Here is a 21,676-nt window from a genome sequence, read left to right on the forward strand (position 1 = left end):
GCCCTCCCTTTCTCAATGTTTACATCTGAAACACAGTGCGCAGCGCCATTATCAATGTTTGCGAAATGAATAAAAACAAACAAAGTACTGATTCATACATGCAGTACTGGGCGCCATCTTAGAGTGTATACTTTCAACACGATTCACATTGAATTGCTAACAAGTTTGCAACACCTAAATACTGCCGTGTATCGGCAAGATTGATATCTTATAAACAAAACCATGTATTGTACTTAATCTTAATACATTTTATGGCCAAGACAGCAATGCATTGTTGAGAAATATTCAACTACCGACAAAAAACACAAAACTCTAATGTGGTCAAGTCGGACAAGATCTAGCCGTGGATCGGCAATTGCAGCCCAATAGGACTGCCACAACTTCGGTGTAGTCAAAAACTGAAGCAATTCATCTAGCTAAATGTTGCTAGTAATAGCATTATCCATCACGAAAAAAACGAAAACAAAAACACAGGGATATTTCAAAAAATATTACACAAACATTTCAACTGATATATAGGAAACTCAATATTTGACTCAAATGATTCTCATAACACAGCGGTAAACATTATTAACCCAGATGAGAGGCCAGTTCTTCTCCCATATTTAAGCCTCCAGGTGCTTTAGTCTCCAGGTCTATGATGTAACGAGACTCAAGTCTCCTAAGTGTGAGCAATCTATTGCCCCCTCTAGGGTTCTCTCCAACTTGGTCCAAACAAAAGTACCTGAGAAGATTCCTGTCACTGTTGTGTTTCAAAGAGAAATGTCGGGCCACGGGGTACGTAAAGTCTTTATTCGCAATGGCCCGCATGTGTTCTAATATCCTCAACTTGACAGGATTGATGGTACTCCCAACGTATCGTAACGTGCAAGGACACATAAGGCAATATACTGCAAAGTCTGTGTGACATGACATAAACTTAGTTATATGCCTCCCATCCTTCCTACCCGGGACTTGATATGTCAGTGTTCTTTTACTTGCTACACAGGCCTTGCATTTTCCACAAGGGAAAAAACCTTTGGTGTCCTTCAAGGTGCCTAGTGGTTTTTGTATCGGTTGTAAATAGCTATGAACTATTTGATCTCGTAGAGATCTGGCCTTCCTGAACGTGATTAACGGTGCGTTGGGAATATCAGGCCCTACAATCTGATCAGATTTCAGAATGTGCCAATGTTTTGACAGGATAGATCGTAGTTTGAACGAGTCAGCAGCATAAGATGTTATGATGCGGAATCTTCCTTCAGTATTGGGACCTGTCTTCTTAACAAAAAGACTAGCACGGGGTATTTTCCTTACCCTATTGAGGGTCTCTTGGAGAAGGGAAGAGTTGTAACCTCTCGTTATAAATCTTTCCATGCATTCACCAGCTGCTTGTTCAAAATGTACATTTTGACTGCAGTGCGCTTTAACCGCAAAAATTCCCCGTATGGGATATTGTTAATCAATTTACGAGGATGACCACTGGAAGCGTGTAAGACGCTGTTTCCAGCCGTGGGTTTGCGGTAAAGTTGTGTGCAAATGCGTCCCTCATTGACACTTACTTCTAGGTCTAGGTAATTGACCTTTTCCCTACTGATTTCACTCGTAAATCTCAAGTGATACTCGTTGTCGTTGAGCAATTGGATATATTGGTTGGCTTCATCAACTGTTCCATTCCACACCAGGAACAGATCATCTATGTATCTGCTCCAGGTCACCACCTTGGTGTTCCATGTGGCGAGTCTGGGGGCCCAGGCTACCTGCTCCTCCCACCAGCCTACGAATAAATTTGCGTAGCTGGGGGCGAAGCAGGAACCCATGGCCGTACCAGAGAGTTGGCGGTACATAGTGTCCTGTATATATATATATATATATATATATATATATATATATATATATATATATATATATATATAATTTTTTTGGGTGGGAGGGGGAGAATAGGCAGAAAATTGCTGGCGAGCCCTTTCCTTAAAAAAAGCATGTTCCAGCACTACTATTAATGTTTTTAAATGTATCAATCCATTTCAGATCAACTATATGAAAAGTCACATGCCTCATTTTGTAGGCACACATATGTGTAATAATGCTTGCCTGTACATTACGCATGTGTGCACACATCATCATGCATGCACCCATCATGCATACGTACACCTACAAAATGTTAGATGCGTCAATGCACCTCTTTTTTCCTTTTGTTTAACCGGCACACAATATTGCCAGTTCTGCACAGCATTAAAAGAGGCATTTGCAGAACCAATAGTTCACAGCTTTACTAGTGCTTGTTCAATATGAAGGAATGCAGAGCAGGCAACAGAGTGCCAACATCCCAGCCTCATCCGTGGACATATGGCCACAGTCGGAAAATGTAAGCAATGTAGTAGATACTGTTGCAAACCATAATTTCCCTTAGTGGTCACAGGCTTATCGAAATTGTTAAAAGAGGAAAGAAGAGAGGAAAAGGTAGTGGAAGACCTCTGTGGAGGCAAGAGATAGAAACCGGTCAGAGCAGATATGTTGAAAGCAGTAATAGCTGTATGGAGGAGAAATGCTAGAAGGTTAGTGATGAATTGATTTGCAAAGGTAAGGATGCATGTCATGGGAGAAGTGTAGAGTCTAAGCGGCTTATTTAAATTGGGGGCAGGAGACCGTCCGTTCTACCTGGAGATCCTTGCCTTTCTGTCGGGGATCTCTGTGCTGCAAGGGTGCCATGGCAGATCCCTTTACCACATTGAAGGCTTGCCAAGAACGCGTCATGTTAATGCGCGCTTGTGGAACACTTTAGTGGTTCCGTGAAACCCAAATCCTAATGCTGGAGTTTGGTTGCTCTGAACGCTGCATGGCAGAACTGGGAAAAAATGATTGACTGTTGTTCTGCTTCTGGAAAGAGACGGAGAGGAGGGTCGACTGTCAATGCGACCTGGTGGCCCTTGGCAGACTGGCGACCAAGTTAAAGATTTACACTAGCGCAGCCTGTGAAGGCCCCTCCTGTGTAATCCTGGCACCTCCCCGCATCCTAAATAGAGTGGGTGAACTGCAACTCTGGTGGGTCAGGGGCATCCCCGATTCATGGTGTCGCGTCTGCTCCACCTCGCTTTAAATAAGGCCCTGTTACGGCCCTGTTACTGACATGGAGGGAGAGGCCCATGAATGACAGCTGTACCACCACTCTCTTCGCACAGGTGAATCAGTATATCTCCAGGGCAGAGGAGCTGAAGGTGCTGGTGTCATCCAACAACAGAGCCCTCCTGCAGCAGGGACACAGTGCCCGGGACATTCTGAAAGGTGAGATAAATGAGGCGAGAGAGTCATGCTGTCTTTGGAACGAAAGACACCAGTCATGGGGTAGAGAGCGGGAAAAGGAAACTGTAGATTGCTGCTGCTGTGTGTATCACTGAGAGACTGTGCCATATGGGAGATTGCAAGGTATTTCTAGTGTCTGGTGTTCATTCTGTGTGCTTGTATAACCCTGTTCTATTATTATTTTTATTGGTAATTAACACAGAATTGCTTCCTCCCTGTACCTGGTTACCCATCATTAATCCTGACTCAGTGTGAGATTTCAGTGAGCACACAGCAATAATCTTGTGTTGTGGCCTCCAATTCATAATCGGCTATGCATAGTCGGAGGAATAGATTTGAGCACGTGTATCCGCACTACTGACATGTCCACTCCCTGTCACTCTATACTCATGAGATGTTCCCCGCTGTAGCTGAAGCTCAAGGGTACACACTTTTTATGAGAACCCACTGAACCCACCAGTTCACCATTTACATTTTGGGGCAATATCTCACCATAACTGTAAGTGCTGGGAAGGCATGGTCAATGGTTTTGGACTGAAAGCGATCATATATAGAGAATATATTCCAAACCAAAGCCAAGCGTTAAAGGAAGGAGCCCCCTGGATCCCTGGGTGGTGGCCTAAAAATAGGAGCGCACTGGCTCGCAAAGTCCTCCTGATGCATGCAAGCGAACCAGATACTCAGTGTGCAGTACTTCCTGCAGCACCTTCTAATGTACTTGGTGAGTTTTGGCTATTGGGCAGCAAGGTCGCTCTTTCTGAGGTGTCCTCCATGTGTTCTCAGTCACTTGCGCCTTTCTCTGTTCTTCCTGGTTAGGGATCAACTGCTGTTCTCAAACCATGCACTTCAGCCCACTCTTTTGCTCAGAGCAGCAAACTTCTGCAATTCATAAGATTTGGTCCAAATCCTTAGAGTAGGAAAGAAACAAATTATGTAAAATATCCCTCAGTAATTGTGTAGGTAGTTTCCTTAATGCCCAGAACAGTACAATTACTTGTCCAAGGATGTTAGTGTTGATCAAGAACTTGGTTGACACTAGTGGTCATTCACTATTCGAGGTCAGCCAGGATAGAGGCATTTGTGTGACTTGCCTTCCTGGGCTTCTACTTAGTATGGGAGAGAAAGGTCACCAAGTGGCCACAGTATGCGTCTTAGACACACCCAACTTGGTCAGTTCTATTTGTTGGGGTGACTTGACAAGAGGATGGGCTTAGATGCCTGTGAGGGTTAGAAAGAGAGCCTGAACAGGGAAGCAGTTAAAGGCACCCAGCCTGCACAGTCATCAGGGCCCGGGCTGGCAGTATCACATCAGTCTTATCCACAAAATAGATCAAGGAAACTGGCAGGAGAAACTGAATTCTCTTCTGGAACTCTCCATGCTGTTACTGTGGCACAATTCATGTCCTGAACCACACAAAACATGAGTAAAATGTCATACACCTTTCACTGCACACTCACTCTTCAATTGGAGGAAACTAGGGCTTCAAATATGGCAATTTATTTGGGAGGGCTGGTCGACAGGTAAAGGTGAAAGACATCAGGCCAAAGGGCATGACCTAGGAAGATTACAGTGTAGACGTGTTTCTTGGCTGCTCTTCCATGGCAAAGTCCTTACTTCTGTATGAGAAAACAGACCCCTCAGTAGGAAATTAAGACAGTAGTGAGCAGCAGGGATATGCGAGCTGCCCTAAACGTTCAAATTCTGGTCTGGCCACACATAAAGTTTGGATACAGAGTGCCGCGCTGCAGCCTTCCAGAATGCGAGACCAGAAAAAATGGTGGCACCTGAGCTGAAGGGCTGTGTTTGGGAACCTCTTGGCGGCGGTCTTCTGCCCCGAGGAGGAGCTAGCAGCGTGCACCCTCAGAAAAGCTGTACTCCCAAAGGAGGCTTGTGTTTTTGTGAGGGAGCTGGAGAAGAAGATAACGACGTGGACAGGAGTGGGGGGCATGGATGTAGGTTGTCAACATGGTCAGATCTGCTCTCAGCAGTGTCCACTTAGTGCCTGCACAGATAAATGGTTTGTGTATATATTGTAGTTCTCAGCCCAATTACTGAATAACCTACTTTGGGAACCAGAGGAGGAGTTAGATGTTGGTGAGTTTACAACTAGAGACTCACAATTGAACATGAAAAGGGAAAAATGGTTGAAACAAGAGTACAATCTTGACCAAAACATACACCCAAAAACCAGCTGGGATGTAATTTAATCATCCTCACACGTCTGCAGCAATTTTCTTGTTGTATTTCAGATTAGTTGCCTCTTCATCTTGGGCTTTGTTTCTCCTCTTTTGCTCCATTTGCTTTCCTTGGCACAGTAATTGGTGGTCAGAGAGAGAGGTGGGAAATAAGGAGGCTGAGTACATGGAGTTGACATACCTTGATAGTTTCGATGTACTGTTACTGGGTGTGCATCACCAATGATTGTAAATCCATGTTTGTGAGAAGTTGGCCTGATATATGATGCTCACTAGTTCTAGTGATCACCTTGTATCAGTCCAAACAACCCTTATGGTGATTGGTTGTAAGTCAACCTTATAGACCAGCTATCCTAATGGTAGCATGGACAAAGCAGTCTTAGGCTAAACTCTTTTGGCATGTGAAGCCAGCTGTTTTACCACAATATAACCCCTTGAATACCAGATGAAAGGACACCACACAGGTTGTTATGAAAATAAACAGTATAGTTATTAATAACAAACACCTCTGAACTCTTTATGAGGTCAGAGGGCTAAGCACATGACAATCTCTTAGGAAAAATACGATCAGTTGCACAAAATTACAATGGTGCCCTAGGGGCACGACAAACCATATACTAAGTAAGTGGAATGTGAGAGTCGATAGAAGGAATGGAGCTGTCCAGAGGCTGTAGGATCGATGGGACCACGCTACACTAACTCAAGGTAAGTAATAGGAGGCCCACGGAACGCGTGTGCAGAGTGTGAACTCACACGTGAGATGCGTAACAACGTCTATGGACAGTACAGTTCAAGTTAAAGGTGAGTACGGACAATCCTGACTAGGTAGGACTAAAACGACTGTGGAACTGGACACTAGGACAGTTAAACTACCCTTGAGCACCGAAATGCTCTCGTTACCTCACCCACGGGCCTTGGGTGCATAGGTGCCAAAGTGTGTCGGGTTCTTGCGTTGAAGTCAATGGAGCCTGAAAGAAAAGATGCTGCAGGCGACCAGGAGGAAGATGTCCGGTGCGATCCAAGGGTGGATCGGTGAAGAAGAGGACCTGAAAGCAGAGGGGACAATGTTCACAGTCACTAGCCAGTGACTGGAGTGGAACCAGGAAGGAACCAGATGTCGTCGTCGCGATCAGGTGAAGAGTGGACGCTTGACTCTGCAGCCACGTGGACCAGGAGGTGTCTTCGACAACCAGGATGGAGGCACGAGCTGACCCACGCAGGCTTTTGCTGTCGGCGGTGTTGGATCCGGAATCGGCGTCAACAGGCCTTGGCAAAGGCAACCCACGCGGTGAGGAGGAAAAGCGTCTGGTGCGGACTAGGAGAGTCCGAGGGGCCCCTCTTTTGGAAGGGAGCAAGGGCCAGTCTGGGGCAACCAGACCAGCAGCAAAGATTTCAAAGTTCGTCGTCTAGGAGGCCACTAGCCAGCCGGCAAGTGACCAGACAACGCGTCGAGCAGCAAACAAGCAGAAGGGCCCCACGCAGATCTCGTGGATGCTGGAGGGCTGATCTTCGGTGCAGGGGCTGCTCGGGGATGGGGTTTCTCAGTTCCCAAAGCACTTGGTCGAGTTTACCTCGGGAGTCGTGCTGGAAGCGAAGTGCAGTTTCTTTCAAGATGGCCGGTCCCACGTGTCTCGTCGCACCCACCGGTCTCAGCTTTGCTGCAGATGTGAGTTGAGGTCGGAGAGGTCTGGGAATCCGGGTCTCGTCGGGCTCTGAAGTCTGGATCCTCGAGGGAAGACGACAAAGTGAAGCCGCTGGACGCTTGATGGTGCCTGCTTGTGCAGGGTGGACACTCCTTGCCCACAAGGGAGATTTCTTCAGTCTTCTGTGGAGCAGAACGTCAAAGTCTAGAGTTTCTTCTTGTAGAGTAGTTCAGGATTAATCTAATTTGGAATGGGACCAGCTCCTACCTTTATCCTGCTAAAGGGGGCTGCACTACTGACCAGGTCCCTCCCCTGGGTGGGACCAGGAAGGGGGGTGGCTACACCCCCTATCCTTTGTCCGGCTTCCCGCCAGAGCTGGGGCAGGGATGCCCCAGCAACTGGTTTGAACTGGTGTATGCACAGGACACCTTGTATGCCCCGGGCATGTCTAATTCCTTTCAGGCCTATCCTACCCAATACACAAAATCCTGTCTGGGGTGTTGCTTGCACCTCCCAAGGCAGGAAACCCTTTGTCCAAGCCTCCCTCGCTGGAAGGACTGCCAGCAGCAGGAGGTCAGACTTGTGTCTGTGGTGGCAGCATGCGGCAGAAAGATTTGGGGGCTGTCTGACAGCTATCATGGCCTGGATGACAGAATCTCGGCTGAAACTTAATGGTTCCAAAACGGAACGTATGATGGTGGGCAACCTCTCCACCTCCCTCCCCAAAACCATGTGGCCCCCCTGTCTGGGTGAAGTACCCCAACCCAAGAATGAGATTAAGAGCTTGGGAGTGTGGTTAGAGCCAGACCTGACGCTCAGAGTACAAACAAAGAAAGTGGCAGGGATCTGCTATGGTTTGTTACGCTCAGTTCGAAAGGTGTTGCCTCTTCTCCCCTTCAGCTCAAGGAAACTCCTGATTCAGGGGCTAATACTGTCAAGGCTGGACTACAGCAATGCCTTGCTGCTTGGTGCCCCATAATCAGCCATCAACACCCTTCAGCGAGTACAAAATGCGGCAGCCAGGATTTTGACAGGCACTGCAAAAAGAACTTCGGCTAAGCCTGCTCTTAGAGCTCTCCATTGGCTCCCCATCCGGGAGAGAGTTAAATTTAAGGCCCTTTCCATCGCCTTTAAATCTCTCCAGGGAATCGGCCCCCCTATCCTCAGGGACCTGATATGCCCCTACAAGTCCTCGCGTTCCCTCCGCTCTGACGGGAGCAATTTACTGACCATCCCCAGAGTAAAGAGAACTCGCTCAGGAGGCAGGAGGTTCTCTGTGAACGTAGCCAAGATCTGGAATGATCTCCCTGCTGCTCTCCGTCTGGAACCCTGTCTCCAGAAGTTTCGGAAATCTTTAAAGACCTTTCTTTTCCCACGAGAAATATGAGTTCCGTTTTCCGAGGATCTTGGAAGCTAGCTGTGTGTTTCAGCGCTGGGACACTCTTGGGCAGCCATGCGCTTAAGAAATCTAATTTCATTTCATTTCATTTCATTTCATCCATTTTGTGATGCCATGGCTCGAGTTAACTTTAACCGGGGTTCTCAGTTACATACATGTTGTATCCCTCTAGAAGGGTGGAATGCTACCCCCGTCGCCAGAATTGGCGAGGGGGTAGTATTTCAATTCGTATGACACCTTACTCGACATGTTTTGATAATGTTATACCAGAGTTAGCATTTAACCGCGAGGATTATAATGCACTTAAGAGTATATGGTATAGCGTTATCATGGAACAGCTATTAGGACTTGGTTCCGCAAGCTGCAAACGGGCTCAGCTCATGCCAGAGCACCATCTCACATAATTCCAAGCACTCTGCCTTCAGGATTTATAAGGCCTGCCATAGGAGTGACTGATAGGAATATATGTGTCCATTTTAGGTTTAGATATAGGTATACTATATCTATAGCAAAGGGTGATTACACCACCTTGCCCCAGCTGTCGTGCAGCCAGTTGTGTCAGTTTTGGATGGCCAGCCAGGGGTGGCATAATACATGCTGCAGCCCCTGGTAGGCCCTGGGTACACCTATGCCCTGGGTACCTAAGGTACACTGTACAGGGACTGATAAGGTGACTCAGTATCCAATTAGATATGTACCTAGGGTACATGGAGTCCATTTTAACAGAGAGAGCAGGAAGCCTGGGGTCCTGAATAGCAGGATCCCAGGCCAACTAAGTCAAAAATCAGCAAAACACTAGGCAAAAAGTTGGGGGTAACCATAGTCAGATATCCACATTCCTTCAATGTTCTCATGTAAGAAAATGGGCTCTGGGAGGTATCTGGAGCAACGTCATGTAAAGTGCAGCATGGTGAACCAAACCATTTGGACTCATAGTCGCAGATCTCAGATTGGGGCAGCACCACCTAACACACTGGCTCATAGAAAATGTCAATGTTTCGTTACAATGTTATCTATTCAAAAATGTTAATGTAAAATTGTGGGTTTAGGACTTCAAAGAGAAGTTACTGGAAAATACTGTGGACAAGATAGCCTGACAGTAGACAGGGCAAAGTCAACACGTGTTCTGTGAATACAGCAGGGTGCCTAAGGTTCCTCTTCATCAGCGCACTCCCCCCATCCCCTCTCTTTATGCACACGAGGCATTGGATAGTTGCACTGAATACCAAAGCGTTCAGTACCCCAAATGAAAGAACTAAAGTCTGGCAAACTACGTAGGTAACGAGACTTGGCATTTTGACCCTGCAGGAAACACATGAAGAAACGAGAACACTGAATAAGACACAAATCATACCCCATTCCGTTCCTCCACTCAGGGCCACTCCACTGTGCTTTGACAGTTTTTTCACAGATCTCTTGTCTTCAACAGACAGATCACACAATGGATAAGCAGGGCAGATAAAAGCATGGTCTTAGGACTACTGTAAGGAAGGCGAGACGCAATGGAAACAATTCATGGCCCAAACACATAAAAAGATGCCTTTCTCATATCTTGTTTTCAACACAGTTGGAAACTTTGCTTTGAAGACATAGTTAGGGGGACTTCAGTTTGGTTTGGGATCCTAGTCTAGATAACCACAGCTCATTCAGAGGCTTAAAAAAAAACACCTCTAGGGCATGCTTGGAAGATTTTGGCCTGAGAGACTCCAGGAGGGAATTGGGATTAACACCTGTACTAAATAGATTACACATTCTTTTCACACTCTCAGAACATATTCAAGGATCGACTACATGCTAATGCGCAATGTCCTTGCACGTTTAACATATGCAACTAGAACACACCCTGTGATAATTTTGGGTCCAGCCCGCAGAGAGTCGTCAATATCTTGGCCCTAAGCGCCATTCCAAATGAGCACTGGATAATTCATCCTGCAATTGGAGACCCAGTAAAGAAAGCTGAACTTTAAGACCATATTTTAGAATACTTACATACTAAACCCCGAGAAGACACTAGCCCTGAATTTACAATGGCATGCTTTACAAGCTGTTATATGGCGTAAATGTAAAGCAGAACTAGTCAATCTAAGCGAATTAAGAAATAAAGAGTTAGCCCTTATGGAAGCAAACCCAGTACAAGCTGAAAAAGAACACAGAAAATTACATGTGAACTTTGCAGTACTGAGTGTTGTTTTTAAGGGGACTATTAAATACAGTAGCAAATAACCAAGCAGACTGTACCTTTCCTAGACTAAAAAACACTATATATTGGAATGCGTTTAGCCAGACAGCTCGACATAAGTTAGAATACAATTTAATCTAGAGTGTTCAACATCAGTTGGTGAAATCCTTAAAGGATGAAGGCAAATTAGGATTTTTCAGAATGTTTCATGGAACCCTCTGTACACGAGAGCACATGGAGCCTCTTGCAGATGAAAGGCAAACAGTAAATCTGCAGTGTGCCAACCTCATACAACTCTCTGGCCTCCAACAGGATTTCTTAAAAGCACCCATCCTTGAAAAAGAGGTTAAGACTGCTATTAAACCCCCCCAATTTACTAAAGTGCCAGGGCCAGATGGCTTTACAGCAACCTTTTACAAAGCATTTGGATCAGAGTTGTGGTACCACTTGAACGCCAATCTTCAGTTTCATAGCTCAATGCGGGACAATGGGTGAAGCTCTCCTTTCACTAATACCAAAGACGAGGAAAGATGCCATGTTATGAGCCTTAGATACATACATAGTGCAGCTTTACCAGGATGCTAAATTGTATACTAAAATATTAGCTAACAGTTCAGAGATACTATTATCAACACTTATTCATCCCAATCAGTTTGACGTGTACAGGAGATACGGACACATGATGATATCTGGGGGATAGTCCATTTGTTTGACAAAGCCCAGAGAAAAGCAATACTTGAATTTCTTGGTGCAGAGAAAGCTTTCAACCAGGTGGAATTGCACTTGCTCTTTAGACCTCTGTGATTTTCGGTTTTGGCCTTGCTTTCACTGCAGTGGTGATGGCATGCTATCAAGGGCCAACGTCCAGATTCTTTGTAAATGGAATTGAGGCACAAGCCAGAAATGTCCTCTCTCGCTGCAGCTTTTTGTGCTTAATTTCAAACATTCCGCTGCAAGAATAGAGCAAACAAAGCGAGAAAGGGCAATCCTTTTGGACAGGAGGAGCATAAAAGTACACTGTTTTCTGATTATGTCCTTTCTTATTCTATCATCAGTAGTCTGTCTAATAAAACTGAAACATCAATTTAAAAAAAAATTAAGCGGTGCCTGGATTCAAATGAACATTGTTTTTATCTCAAGCTGAAGCAGAAGCCTTGGCAGCTCATACATCATTTAAGAGGACAAGTAAGTACATCAAATATCTAGACATTCATATTACATCGAATCCTGCAGACTACTATGAAAGCTCCATACAGCTGTTGATGTCTTTAAGGGGCAGGTGGCCGTAGCTCTTCTTCTCTTGGCTAGATAGAATCAATACAGTTAGCAATGAATGTCCTACCAAGAGCCCTGTACTTGTTCCAGTTTCTCCCAATAAGGGTTCTCAAAGAACCCGTTACTGAACTTAAAACGGTGTTGTGACACTACTTTTGGAGAGGGCATAAAGCAAGATTGGCAGATATGTTCCTGCAGAACCCTTGCTTCAAGACTTTCCTCTCAACCCAACCCACCTGTAAATCCCTCGCTCCTTCATTTCACTTAGTCTACCAATTATTCTCCTTCCACGCACCAAATTCAAAACATGATTCACTAGTTCTCTCTACATGGTGGGCTCTTACCATCTTTGCTTGTATCCTGTGTGTGCCTGGGGTTTGCTATTGTCAATCCTGGGTGGTTTGTTGAGAACAATTATAATGGCCAGCCACAGCCTACCCCCCTCTTCTTAGGCTCTATAGAGCTGTCTCAACTGCCTGTATCACTTGCATGCCTATGGACAGCCCTCTTTGGCTTTAAGGTGGATTCTAAACAGCATTTCGCATGGGTTTGTTTTGCCTGTGCATGCCTGTGGTTGCTCCCTTCATTATTTCTGTGTGGACAACAGAGAACATCTTACCCTTACTGCCTACAAGTAGTTCACTTCTGTACGTTGACACGCTCCTGGTCCTCGTTGACTATCAAGAAAATTCTAAAATCTGCCTTACACTGTTAATTATTGATAATAAGAAGAAGGAATGTTATTAGGTAGGCACATGTGACCTGGGCTTTGTCATAACCTCTTTGTGTGACTTCCCACATTTATTTGTCTCCTTTGTCTATCATCTGGCTGGTTTTATTTGCTTGTAGATTTGTACATCAGCTTGGGCCTGTATGCAGGAAATGCCTTTGGTTTGCTTCTCTTTGGCTTGCTCCTGGGTGGACTGTATATATTTTGTGCCACTGCTGTCTGTATTCAGTGTAGTCCTGGGGTTACCCCGATGTTGCTCCTAGATGGGCTCTCAACACAATTTACCAGGGTTGTCTCTTTTCAGTGCATGCTTGTGGATTTCCCTCTGCCTTCTCAGGATGGGCTGTAAATACCACATACCATGTTGATGTTTCCCCCATGTATGCCTTAGGGTTACTCGTCCTTCACCCCTGGGTAAACAATACAGCTCACTTGCCATGACTGCTTGTGTTCAGTGCATGTTGGTGGTTAGCTCCTCTGTCACTATTGAGTGACCTCATCCCTTTACTAGGTATGTCTCCCAGTATCCAGTGGTTGCATATGGGATGCCCCCTGTCGCAATGGGGTGAACTCCAAAAAGCATTTACCATGATTAGCCCTAATTCATTAACCTTTTATGGGATGGTCTTCTGCCGCTCAAACCCAACAATGGACCAGAGCCTTTGTCCTGTCGAGGATGGTAGGCAAGTGCACTTGTGCATCTATCTCTTACGCTACGTCATTCTACCCCACTCATACTCATAAGTGCAGATGTGTGATCACAGCAACACAAGGAGAGCATTCCACTACTCATCACGTATGCCACCTTAACACTTCTAGCATAGGACATATATTGCATCTTCTGTCTTCTAAATGCTTGGGTATCATTGCTTAAGTCAGGATAGGAACACCACTCTGGTCAGTCTCTCACAACACTGCAATGTTTCCCACATAGGCCACACTGCTGTGCAACTCTCTGCAATCAAGCAACCCCAGACAGTGTAGTATGCTACTCGCCCTATAATAAGCTTCATCAAGCATGAATTGTAACATAAATGCATTTGCCACAGAATCCACCTCCCTGAGAAGGTCAAAGCAGCAATGAAACTGCAATATTTCCACCAGGTCATTCATTTCTTGGATCTGTCACACCTGGACGGAGGCATTACCCTCCTCACAGGATTGCTGATAGTCACATGTATGCCTCACAAAAGGGTACTCCTCTAGGCAATATGGTTAGTTAGAAGAATTAAATGATTGGCAGTGTTAGCTCACTCTATGGTGACCTCCATTGACTTCCTAAGAGACCAGCAGAATAACCTTGAAAAAGTCCTTGATATCACATACAAGACTATCCTACTCAAGAATCCAGCATACGTGAATGAAAAACCAAGCAGATCCCATTCAACAACATGCAGTCCAGCTTCAAATTCCAAAAGCTACTAATAGAACATGTTGAATTAGGTGTTGTTTTGCTGTGCTCCAAACTTCTGGCTGGAATGCACTGAAAGAGGATACCAGTTATTCATGGTCATTGCTTTCTTCATTCAGTAAGGTGGTAGAAACGTGCTGTGTCTAAGAATCCCCCATTGAAAGAGTTGCTGAAACCTATGGTCTCATGTCTTAGAATCCATAGTTGAACATCTGCTCTCTTGCCAATATCCCAGTTCACATACTTCCTCTGCTGCATTTGTACATTGCACACCAGGTTAGAGTGTACACAAAAGTTATTTCATAACAGCAACAGCACGACCATTGATCCAGATGACCTAGTACACAGTACTTCTAGTGATGTGGAGGCGATCCCTCGAGTGCAGCGCACAGCTCTGTAATATGTTTGGGGACCTCAGCATAAAGTGCTACCCACAAAGTAGTTAGCCTTATTGCATGGCACTACCTTAGATCACGAGGGCCCTACAGGTGAATATTACAGTGATCCTGCATGCTACCACTGACTTCTCTTGTCTGGATTTCAGAGATGGCCAAGGACAAGCCTCGTCTGTACGCTGCGCTGGATGTGGCTTCGGCAGCTGTGGCCAAGGTATGAGTACAAACAGGTGGGTTTGACTTAACTTCACTGCAGTAAGCATGTGCTTCCCTTGTGGTACAGACTGATGCAAGGGCTACAGGTTCAAGCATATATTGATGTGGATTTTTCCAAGCTAAGACTTCATGTTGTCTGAGAGCTAGAGGCGCTGGGAGTTTTGTGATCTGTGACACTGAGCTGCTTACTCAAGCCAACCTTACATTCCAATATTGGGTAAATGGACAAATATAAATATATCTTATCCTAAAGAAGGGTGTCTGCTTTTCAATTAAAAATTGTTACTCATAAAACACCATCCTTTTTAGTAAAAACCGGAAAAACATAGGATTTGTGTGCACTTTTACTCCTTTGGTTCCCTTTTTGTGTTAAAAAAATACAAGTGGAACCATTTCCTCCAACCGCTTTTCTGTCATGAATGCTCCCGCTGTAATCTACTCTGGTCATGGTAAACCACTTTACGTTCCCTTGTGCCCAGCTGCCAGATCTCTTGACCCCCTAAGACCTTCTTCTGCTCCCATTTTGGGATCAGGGCTCGCCTCATGTGGCATCAACTCACTGGTTACTGTGCGTTGATGTAGAGCGTCCAGCAGGTTTGTAGCTGACCTCTGAGCAGGGTGTCAGTCCTTCATAAGGGAATCACCATGACGTTAGCCTCCTTCACTGTGAGAAGGGTGGAGCTTTCCTTTCTGTAAGCTGAGGTTGCAAGATTGTGGCAGTAAAGGTCACTGTACAAACAGATGCCTCTGGACTCAAAGTCCTCCCATAAAACATCGCACCCAACAGCCATGTTCTGAATTTTACATTGTGATGGTCTTAAAACATGCCTATAGGAGCCATATCACCTCTTACTGAAGGATCTGGGGCCATGCCATGAAGAACGTCTGCGCCACTAAGCAGTGACCGAAAGGGTCCATGAAACAGATTTTCTGACACTGCTCTACCTAAATTGCATATATTAACTCAGTAAAAATAAATTGTTTAAGCCGTACAAAGTACATGTAGCTCAGAAACAAGAAGACGCAACACTGCTCTTTGTTAACTAGCATGTGCTGCAGCAAAATCCGGTGCAAGGAGCCGTTCTGAGCCTGCTCGCTGACATTGAACGCATTCATTTTTTTGCGAATCTGTTTTATTGAATTTTGACATTAGTACAACTTAAATCACATGAAATAGCGAGCCGTGCTGGGCGCCACAGTCAACATACAAGGTACAGTAATATCATATAGCATTGTTACAGCTCACATTTGGAGTGATGCACAAAGCAGTTAGGCATGTGATTGACAGATATATTGGCGGCTTGTACTACGGGGCAGGTGAGGAGTGAGAGACAGGAATAGGAAGGCAGAATGATCACATCATTGTCCACATTTTGGGTGCCTTCCAGGCCACACATGCTGGCGAATGTCTGTTGCCGCACATACGTGCAGATACTGTCACATGAAACTAGTAGGAGCACTGGTGCTCAGCTGCAAATAAGTACCAATAACAAATTTGTTGTTAAAGATAAAAACTAGGAACTGTGCATGCGAAAAAGAAAAGGGGTAAAAGAAATAAAAAGAAGTGCAGAGTGTAAACAGCAAACAGTTAACATTCATCCTGTGCCCTCCCCTCCTTCGTGCATCCATACACTACATGGTACGTAGCTCACATGCTCTACAGCGATCAACTGTTACCCCAAGCCTAGAGTGTGTGTCGACTGAGTTCCACAGTTAGTGTGTGCCCACCGGTAGGAGATCGATGCGGCGCATACGCTGCTGTCGCTCACGAGTCTAAGCACTGCCAGAGGCTGGAGTGTCAGAGAGGTCCGCGGTCAGCGTACCCAGGCTGTGTTGTAGTGCGAGGTAGATTGTATCCCAGTATATGGCAATAGGGACCTTGCGTAGGCCCAGCGTCTCCTCGCGCTTAATAGCGAGGCTCTCTCCTTGCCCACGCAAGCATAGAATAGAGCCAAGCTTGTTTGTGTGGGGGGTCTGGTGCTTTCCATCTTTTATTAATCAGTCGCTTGGCCACTATCTGCCCCAGATCTATAAACCTAGACGTGACCTTCGTACTAGGGGTTCCGCGGAATTTGTGTAATAAATATATGGGCCAAGTGAAGGGCAGCTCCCTGTCAGTACTCTTCTGTAGCAGACTGGCTACATCCCTCCAGTATTCCCCTACCCTGGGGCAGGCCCAAAACATGTGTAGTAGATTGGCCCCTACCTCTCCGCACCGCAGGCATGCTGCATCTCCGCGGTTAAAGTATTGATTCATTTTCACAGGAGTGAGGTACACTCTGTGGATAATGTAAGGCTGTATCTGACCGAAGCGCATGTTCCTAGGGATACTTGTGGGGCTCTCAAGCACTCCAGCCCATTCCTTATCTGTGAGTTGGCTACGCAGGTCCTCTTCCCACTTGTGGCGGAGTGTGGCGAGGCTGATTGCTGCGTGAGTTCGGAGTGAGGCCGCAAACCAGCACGTCAAAGGCCTGCCACGTCCCATAACGTGTAGATATTGTATGACATTGAACGCATTCATAACACTGCCTTAGCATCACCAAGTTTGTCCTTCCTTCTTCCTCCGTGTCAAAATGGTGCTTGGAACTAATGATGCTGAAGGCTTTTAGGAACATCACTATGACTACATTTATTCAGAACATATTGAGCTGAGCCTGTTCTTCCTTCAAGGTACAAATTCACTAGAACAGTGTGTGCTGCAAAGTGCCTCTTACAACTCTCTTACACACGACTGGCAGAAGCACAGTCCTTGCAGTGCTTTCCAATAACCAAAGGCCACTTTGTTTGGTAAAAGTCAATATTTAGAAGCCCTCATGCTGGCTTTCAAATAAGCACAAACTCCATTGACAAAACTCAACAATGTAAAATAAACTTCATTCACAATCTGAATTAAATGGGCGCACTGTCCAAGGAATGATGCTGGTTATACAGTTTCTTTACTGCTTCAGCTGTTGCTTTGTGCAGCCGCACAGTTTGCTGTCACCAAAGTACCCATATCTAAAAGTATGCATGTTAATTACTCAGTGGGCTTCTTCATTAAGGCCACTGGAGCAGGTATGGACCCAGGTCAGGTAATAACAATACATTTATTAGCCAAGTCTCTTCTTAGTATTTCAGGACAAAGAACAGGAGAGTGCAGCACTGGCCTGCAACAATAGAGCACCAACTAAATGCTGATATACCTCCTCTCCCAACTCACTTCTTCATAAATCATTCTATTTTTTAATATTCACCTGCCAGTCTAAGTCTTGAGAGTGAACAGTTTAAAACGAACAGAAGGTTTATAAGGCATCAGATGCAGTCATTGACTTAACTGGAGGGGATCCTGTCACCAGGTGAAAAAAACAGCCCAAGAAAAGGGCTCTATTTTTATCTATTTCTGTCTTGTACCTAAACATCATAGTACTGTAGACCTGATGAGCAACCTAAAAACCTTTGAGTAATAACAACTCGTGCCTCAAATTAATTGTAACACGGGCCCACCATGCGTATTGTTGTCATCAGTCATCTCATTTCGCATGTTGCTGTGACGTGATCAATGATGTCATTGAACATGTCATGAGTGATTGTAATATATGAGGTTATTAGCTGTGCATGGTGAGGGCAAGAGATCTAGTTACTTGAGATAATTATAACTGGTGAATTCTAGTGGTATTGTTTGTTTAAAACGGTATGTTTTAACTCGCATTTTCTCCTTACTAGAACATCCCTTTAACCTTTATTTTTCTCTGGGAATGTCTGTGTTTTTTTGACGTAAAGTAATATTGTATTACAATATATTCTCGCACCCCTTTGGTGGTGCACAGTGTGGGCTTGGCCCTACGTCCAACCATCTGCGGGCAGCCAACCCACCCTCCACACCGCCTACGCTCATGCTATTTTTGTTTGCCCGCAGAGTCTGTCCTGTAGCCGGGCCTTGTGTCCAAACCCCTGCAGGACACCAAACCTCTGCCGAGCACGGCCTCCAGCCGTGTGCTGGATAGAGTTGGCTGTCCTGCCTCCAACCCCCTGTAGGATGCTGACTTCAGGCCGTGCATGACTTAAGTCCATGCGTCCAACCCCTGTGAACTACCAACCTTTAGTCGTGAGCGACGTGGGGTTGGCTGCAGGCAGTTAAAGCGTCGCCGCATACAACCAACAGCTGGTTTGCATGAACTCCCAGGAGTCACTTAGGCCCGGCCCCCTTTTTCATTTTTTTTTTAATGAGTGTCCTACAGGTGCCAGGGAGGCCCCTGTGCTCTTTTGGGACTCCCGCAGGAGTCTAGGAGGCTCGCTGGCTCCCGCTGCTTTACGAAAATCCCTCAAAAATATTTCTTTACATGTTGGACCACAGGAAGTCCCACTGGGATCTCCCAGGGGGTCAGGGTACACCAACCCTGCCCAATTAAATGTAATTTAAAAACAAATCAGGGCACAGGGAGTTAGACTGCCATCAGAAAAAAAGCCCCTCAGCAAATCAGATGGCTCGATTTTTTTATTTCGTATGGCCACAGGAATCTCTCGCAATCCAACCATGCAGATATACAACGTTTTTTAACCTTCATTTTGCAAAAACTATACAACTGGCTTACACAAATCACAAAAACCACGCTTGCTGGACCAAGACCTAGCTTTCTGACAAATTTGATGTAATTCTGTTGAGCTGTTTTGGATTTTATAAAAATCTTTATAACAATTGTTTAGGGATTTTTTCTCGGTCCCTGCTTGACGGATTACTCCAAAATTTTACAGGACTGATCTGAGGAAAAAAGCTCTATTTTGGAATGTTTTGTGTAGATTTGGCAAACAGCAAAAGACCCTATAAGCAAACCAAAAAAGCAATTTCCTGTGGAAACTTAGTCCTAACTATAACTGCAGGGTGGCGACAGAACTCTGTTTTTATAATATTTCACATGGCGTTTGCCACTGTGCAGTTATACACAATACATAGTTTCCATAGGAGAAAGTTTTTCGAAATCATGTGACCGAGTTCCTCCACTGGAAATATGGAAAGACAGTCAAATTTATTACAGCAATATGATGGATCAGCATCTCCAGAATGAATGTTAATGGCAGTGAGAGACACACAGGCACTCAACTTTCTATGCGGTGAACCACTTCAGAATACAGGGGTGGGGGCGGGTTAACACAAAGAGAGGAACGGGAAAAGGGTAGCAGATGGTAAAGGAATAACAATTGAGCAAATGCAATACTCACGAGTAACATAAAGAAATATAAAGATAGCATATCTCCTTCCCTAAGGAAAACTAAGTTGAAGTGTAATCAAGAACTTTTCAAGATGGAATCTTGGTACATGACTGACTTCTAACACATTCAGCACTAGAGTCAGAATCTTTGGCTATAATAGGTTCTATAGAAGTATATTACACCTGTGGAACAAGCGTGTTGAAAAAAGGTCTATTCAAATCAGAAGAATTGGAAAACCATTTCATATTAAAAAAAATCTTCTTGAGCTTCGAAATCTCCATGTATTACAGGGAATTGTAAAGAGAAATCAACAGTGTATTTAGAAACATGTTTCAAACTCTACCATTTGCCTATGAGGTGTAAATGGTAATTTTTGGTAGTATGTTTGAATAGTGTAAATAGTTTTAAAGTTATACATTTTAAAACACATATATTTTGCAGCGGTGTACCGTGGTAAGTTTGGAGTGTACCACGGTTCATGCGGATGAGAAGTCAGTATGTGATTGGCCATTGGCTGTGTTTACCAAAGGTAAAAGTCCGCCAAGTAGTTTTTATCACATCTGCGGTCTGCCTTTCACTGTGTTCTGGCTTAGGGTCTTAAATATGAGTGTGTGTTCGATTTTATTATTGCTCATTACCTATTGCAACTTTATTTAAATGGTGATAGGCAGAACATTTCATTTATTTATTTATTTATTTATTCTTTATTTCGGCCGAATGGCCATAAAAGATGCACATATATACATTAATTGAGTCAAAAATCATAACAGTAAACATGCATCAATTCATTTAAAACAATGATTTCTAGCAAATAAAATGCAGAATTAATTGTCAACAATCAATTTGAAATATCATCCGTTTAGCAGCAAAATTCACTTTTTAAAATTAAAATTAGTCCAGCTTAGAGCATCTGTCCCAGTTTCTTTCGGGCAATATACACACAGTAGAGAAACCTACTAATGCTGAATACAATAAGCTGTGCAGTGTTAGTTTTTAGGATCCTATATGCTGTTAGACACGATCTGGTTCCCAAAAGAATACACATGGGTTTGAGCCATCTTTTGCGAGCATTCAGGTACGCTTTACATATAAACAACATGTGGACCTCGTTCTCCTTACACAAGTCTGAACACATAGGACATCTCTCAATTATGCTACTCACAGAATCAGGTTTATTCTTTGACCAACGCTCTATGTTGGAATTCAGCATGAGGTTTCCATACCTAAATTTCAAGAATAGAGTCTTGGCAACAGGGGGCTCTATTTCATCCAGAAAGGATTCAAAGCAAGGTTCGCTTTTGAAAGATAAGAAGTTCTGAGTTAAAGTGCCAATTCGGCTTTCATGAACATGCCTATTATTCATAAAGCACCAATAGGCTCTTTTTACCATTGGTTTAGCAAAGGGAGGTAAATTTTCTGGGTTCTCCCAAAACGAATGCAAGCCCAGAGTAACAAGCCATTTTTTAATATGACCGAACCACCGGATAGAGTTGAAAGAGTCTAAGTTCATTACTTCTCGAAGACCGTTCCTATAGTCTATCAGTTCTGGCGTGGACCAAATCCTTATCCAGAACATTAGCGGTCGTATAGTAGTTAAATGGTCGGTTCGTTTAAAGTTCAAATCGAGCTGAAGGGGAAGCAATGGTGTACTAATTGGGACCCTTGTAATCGTTCTCATAAATTTATTATCCAGGCCTTGGAAACTCTCCCGGGCCCAAGGTCCCCATATCTCAGCCCCATATAGGGCAGCAGATTGAATTTTA

General features: G+C 44.6%; 1 protein-coding gene across 4 annotated transcripts in view; it reads left to right on the forward strand.

Moving 5' to 3' along the window:
* ULK3 (unc-51 like kinase 3) overlaps window positions 1-21,676 on the forward strand; it is a 296,553-nt gene that overhangs the window by 135,274 nt on the left and 139,603 nt on the right. For 3 of the 4 annotated variants that reach the window (XM_078685126.1, XM_078685127.1, XM_078685128.1), the window contains exons 10-11: window positions 3,162-3,264; window positions 14,660-14,724. In XM_078685126.1, the coding sequence (XP_078541252.1) occupies window positions 3,162-3,264; window positions 14,660-14,724 (168 nt within the window). Of the gene's footprint in view, window positions 1-3,161; window positions 3,265-14,659; window positions 14,741-21,676 lie in introns of all 4 variants that reach the window. The other variant, XR_013609866.1, reaches the window with a different exon arrangement.

Source organism: Lissotriton helveticus, chromosome 3_2, assembly GCF_964261635.1.
Source record: "Lissotriton helveticus chromosome 3_2, aLisHel1.1, whole genome shotgun sequence".
NCBI lineage: Eukaryota > Metazoa > Chordata > Amphibia > Caudata > Salamandridae > Lissotriton > Lissotriton helveticus.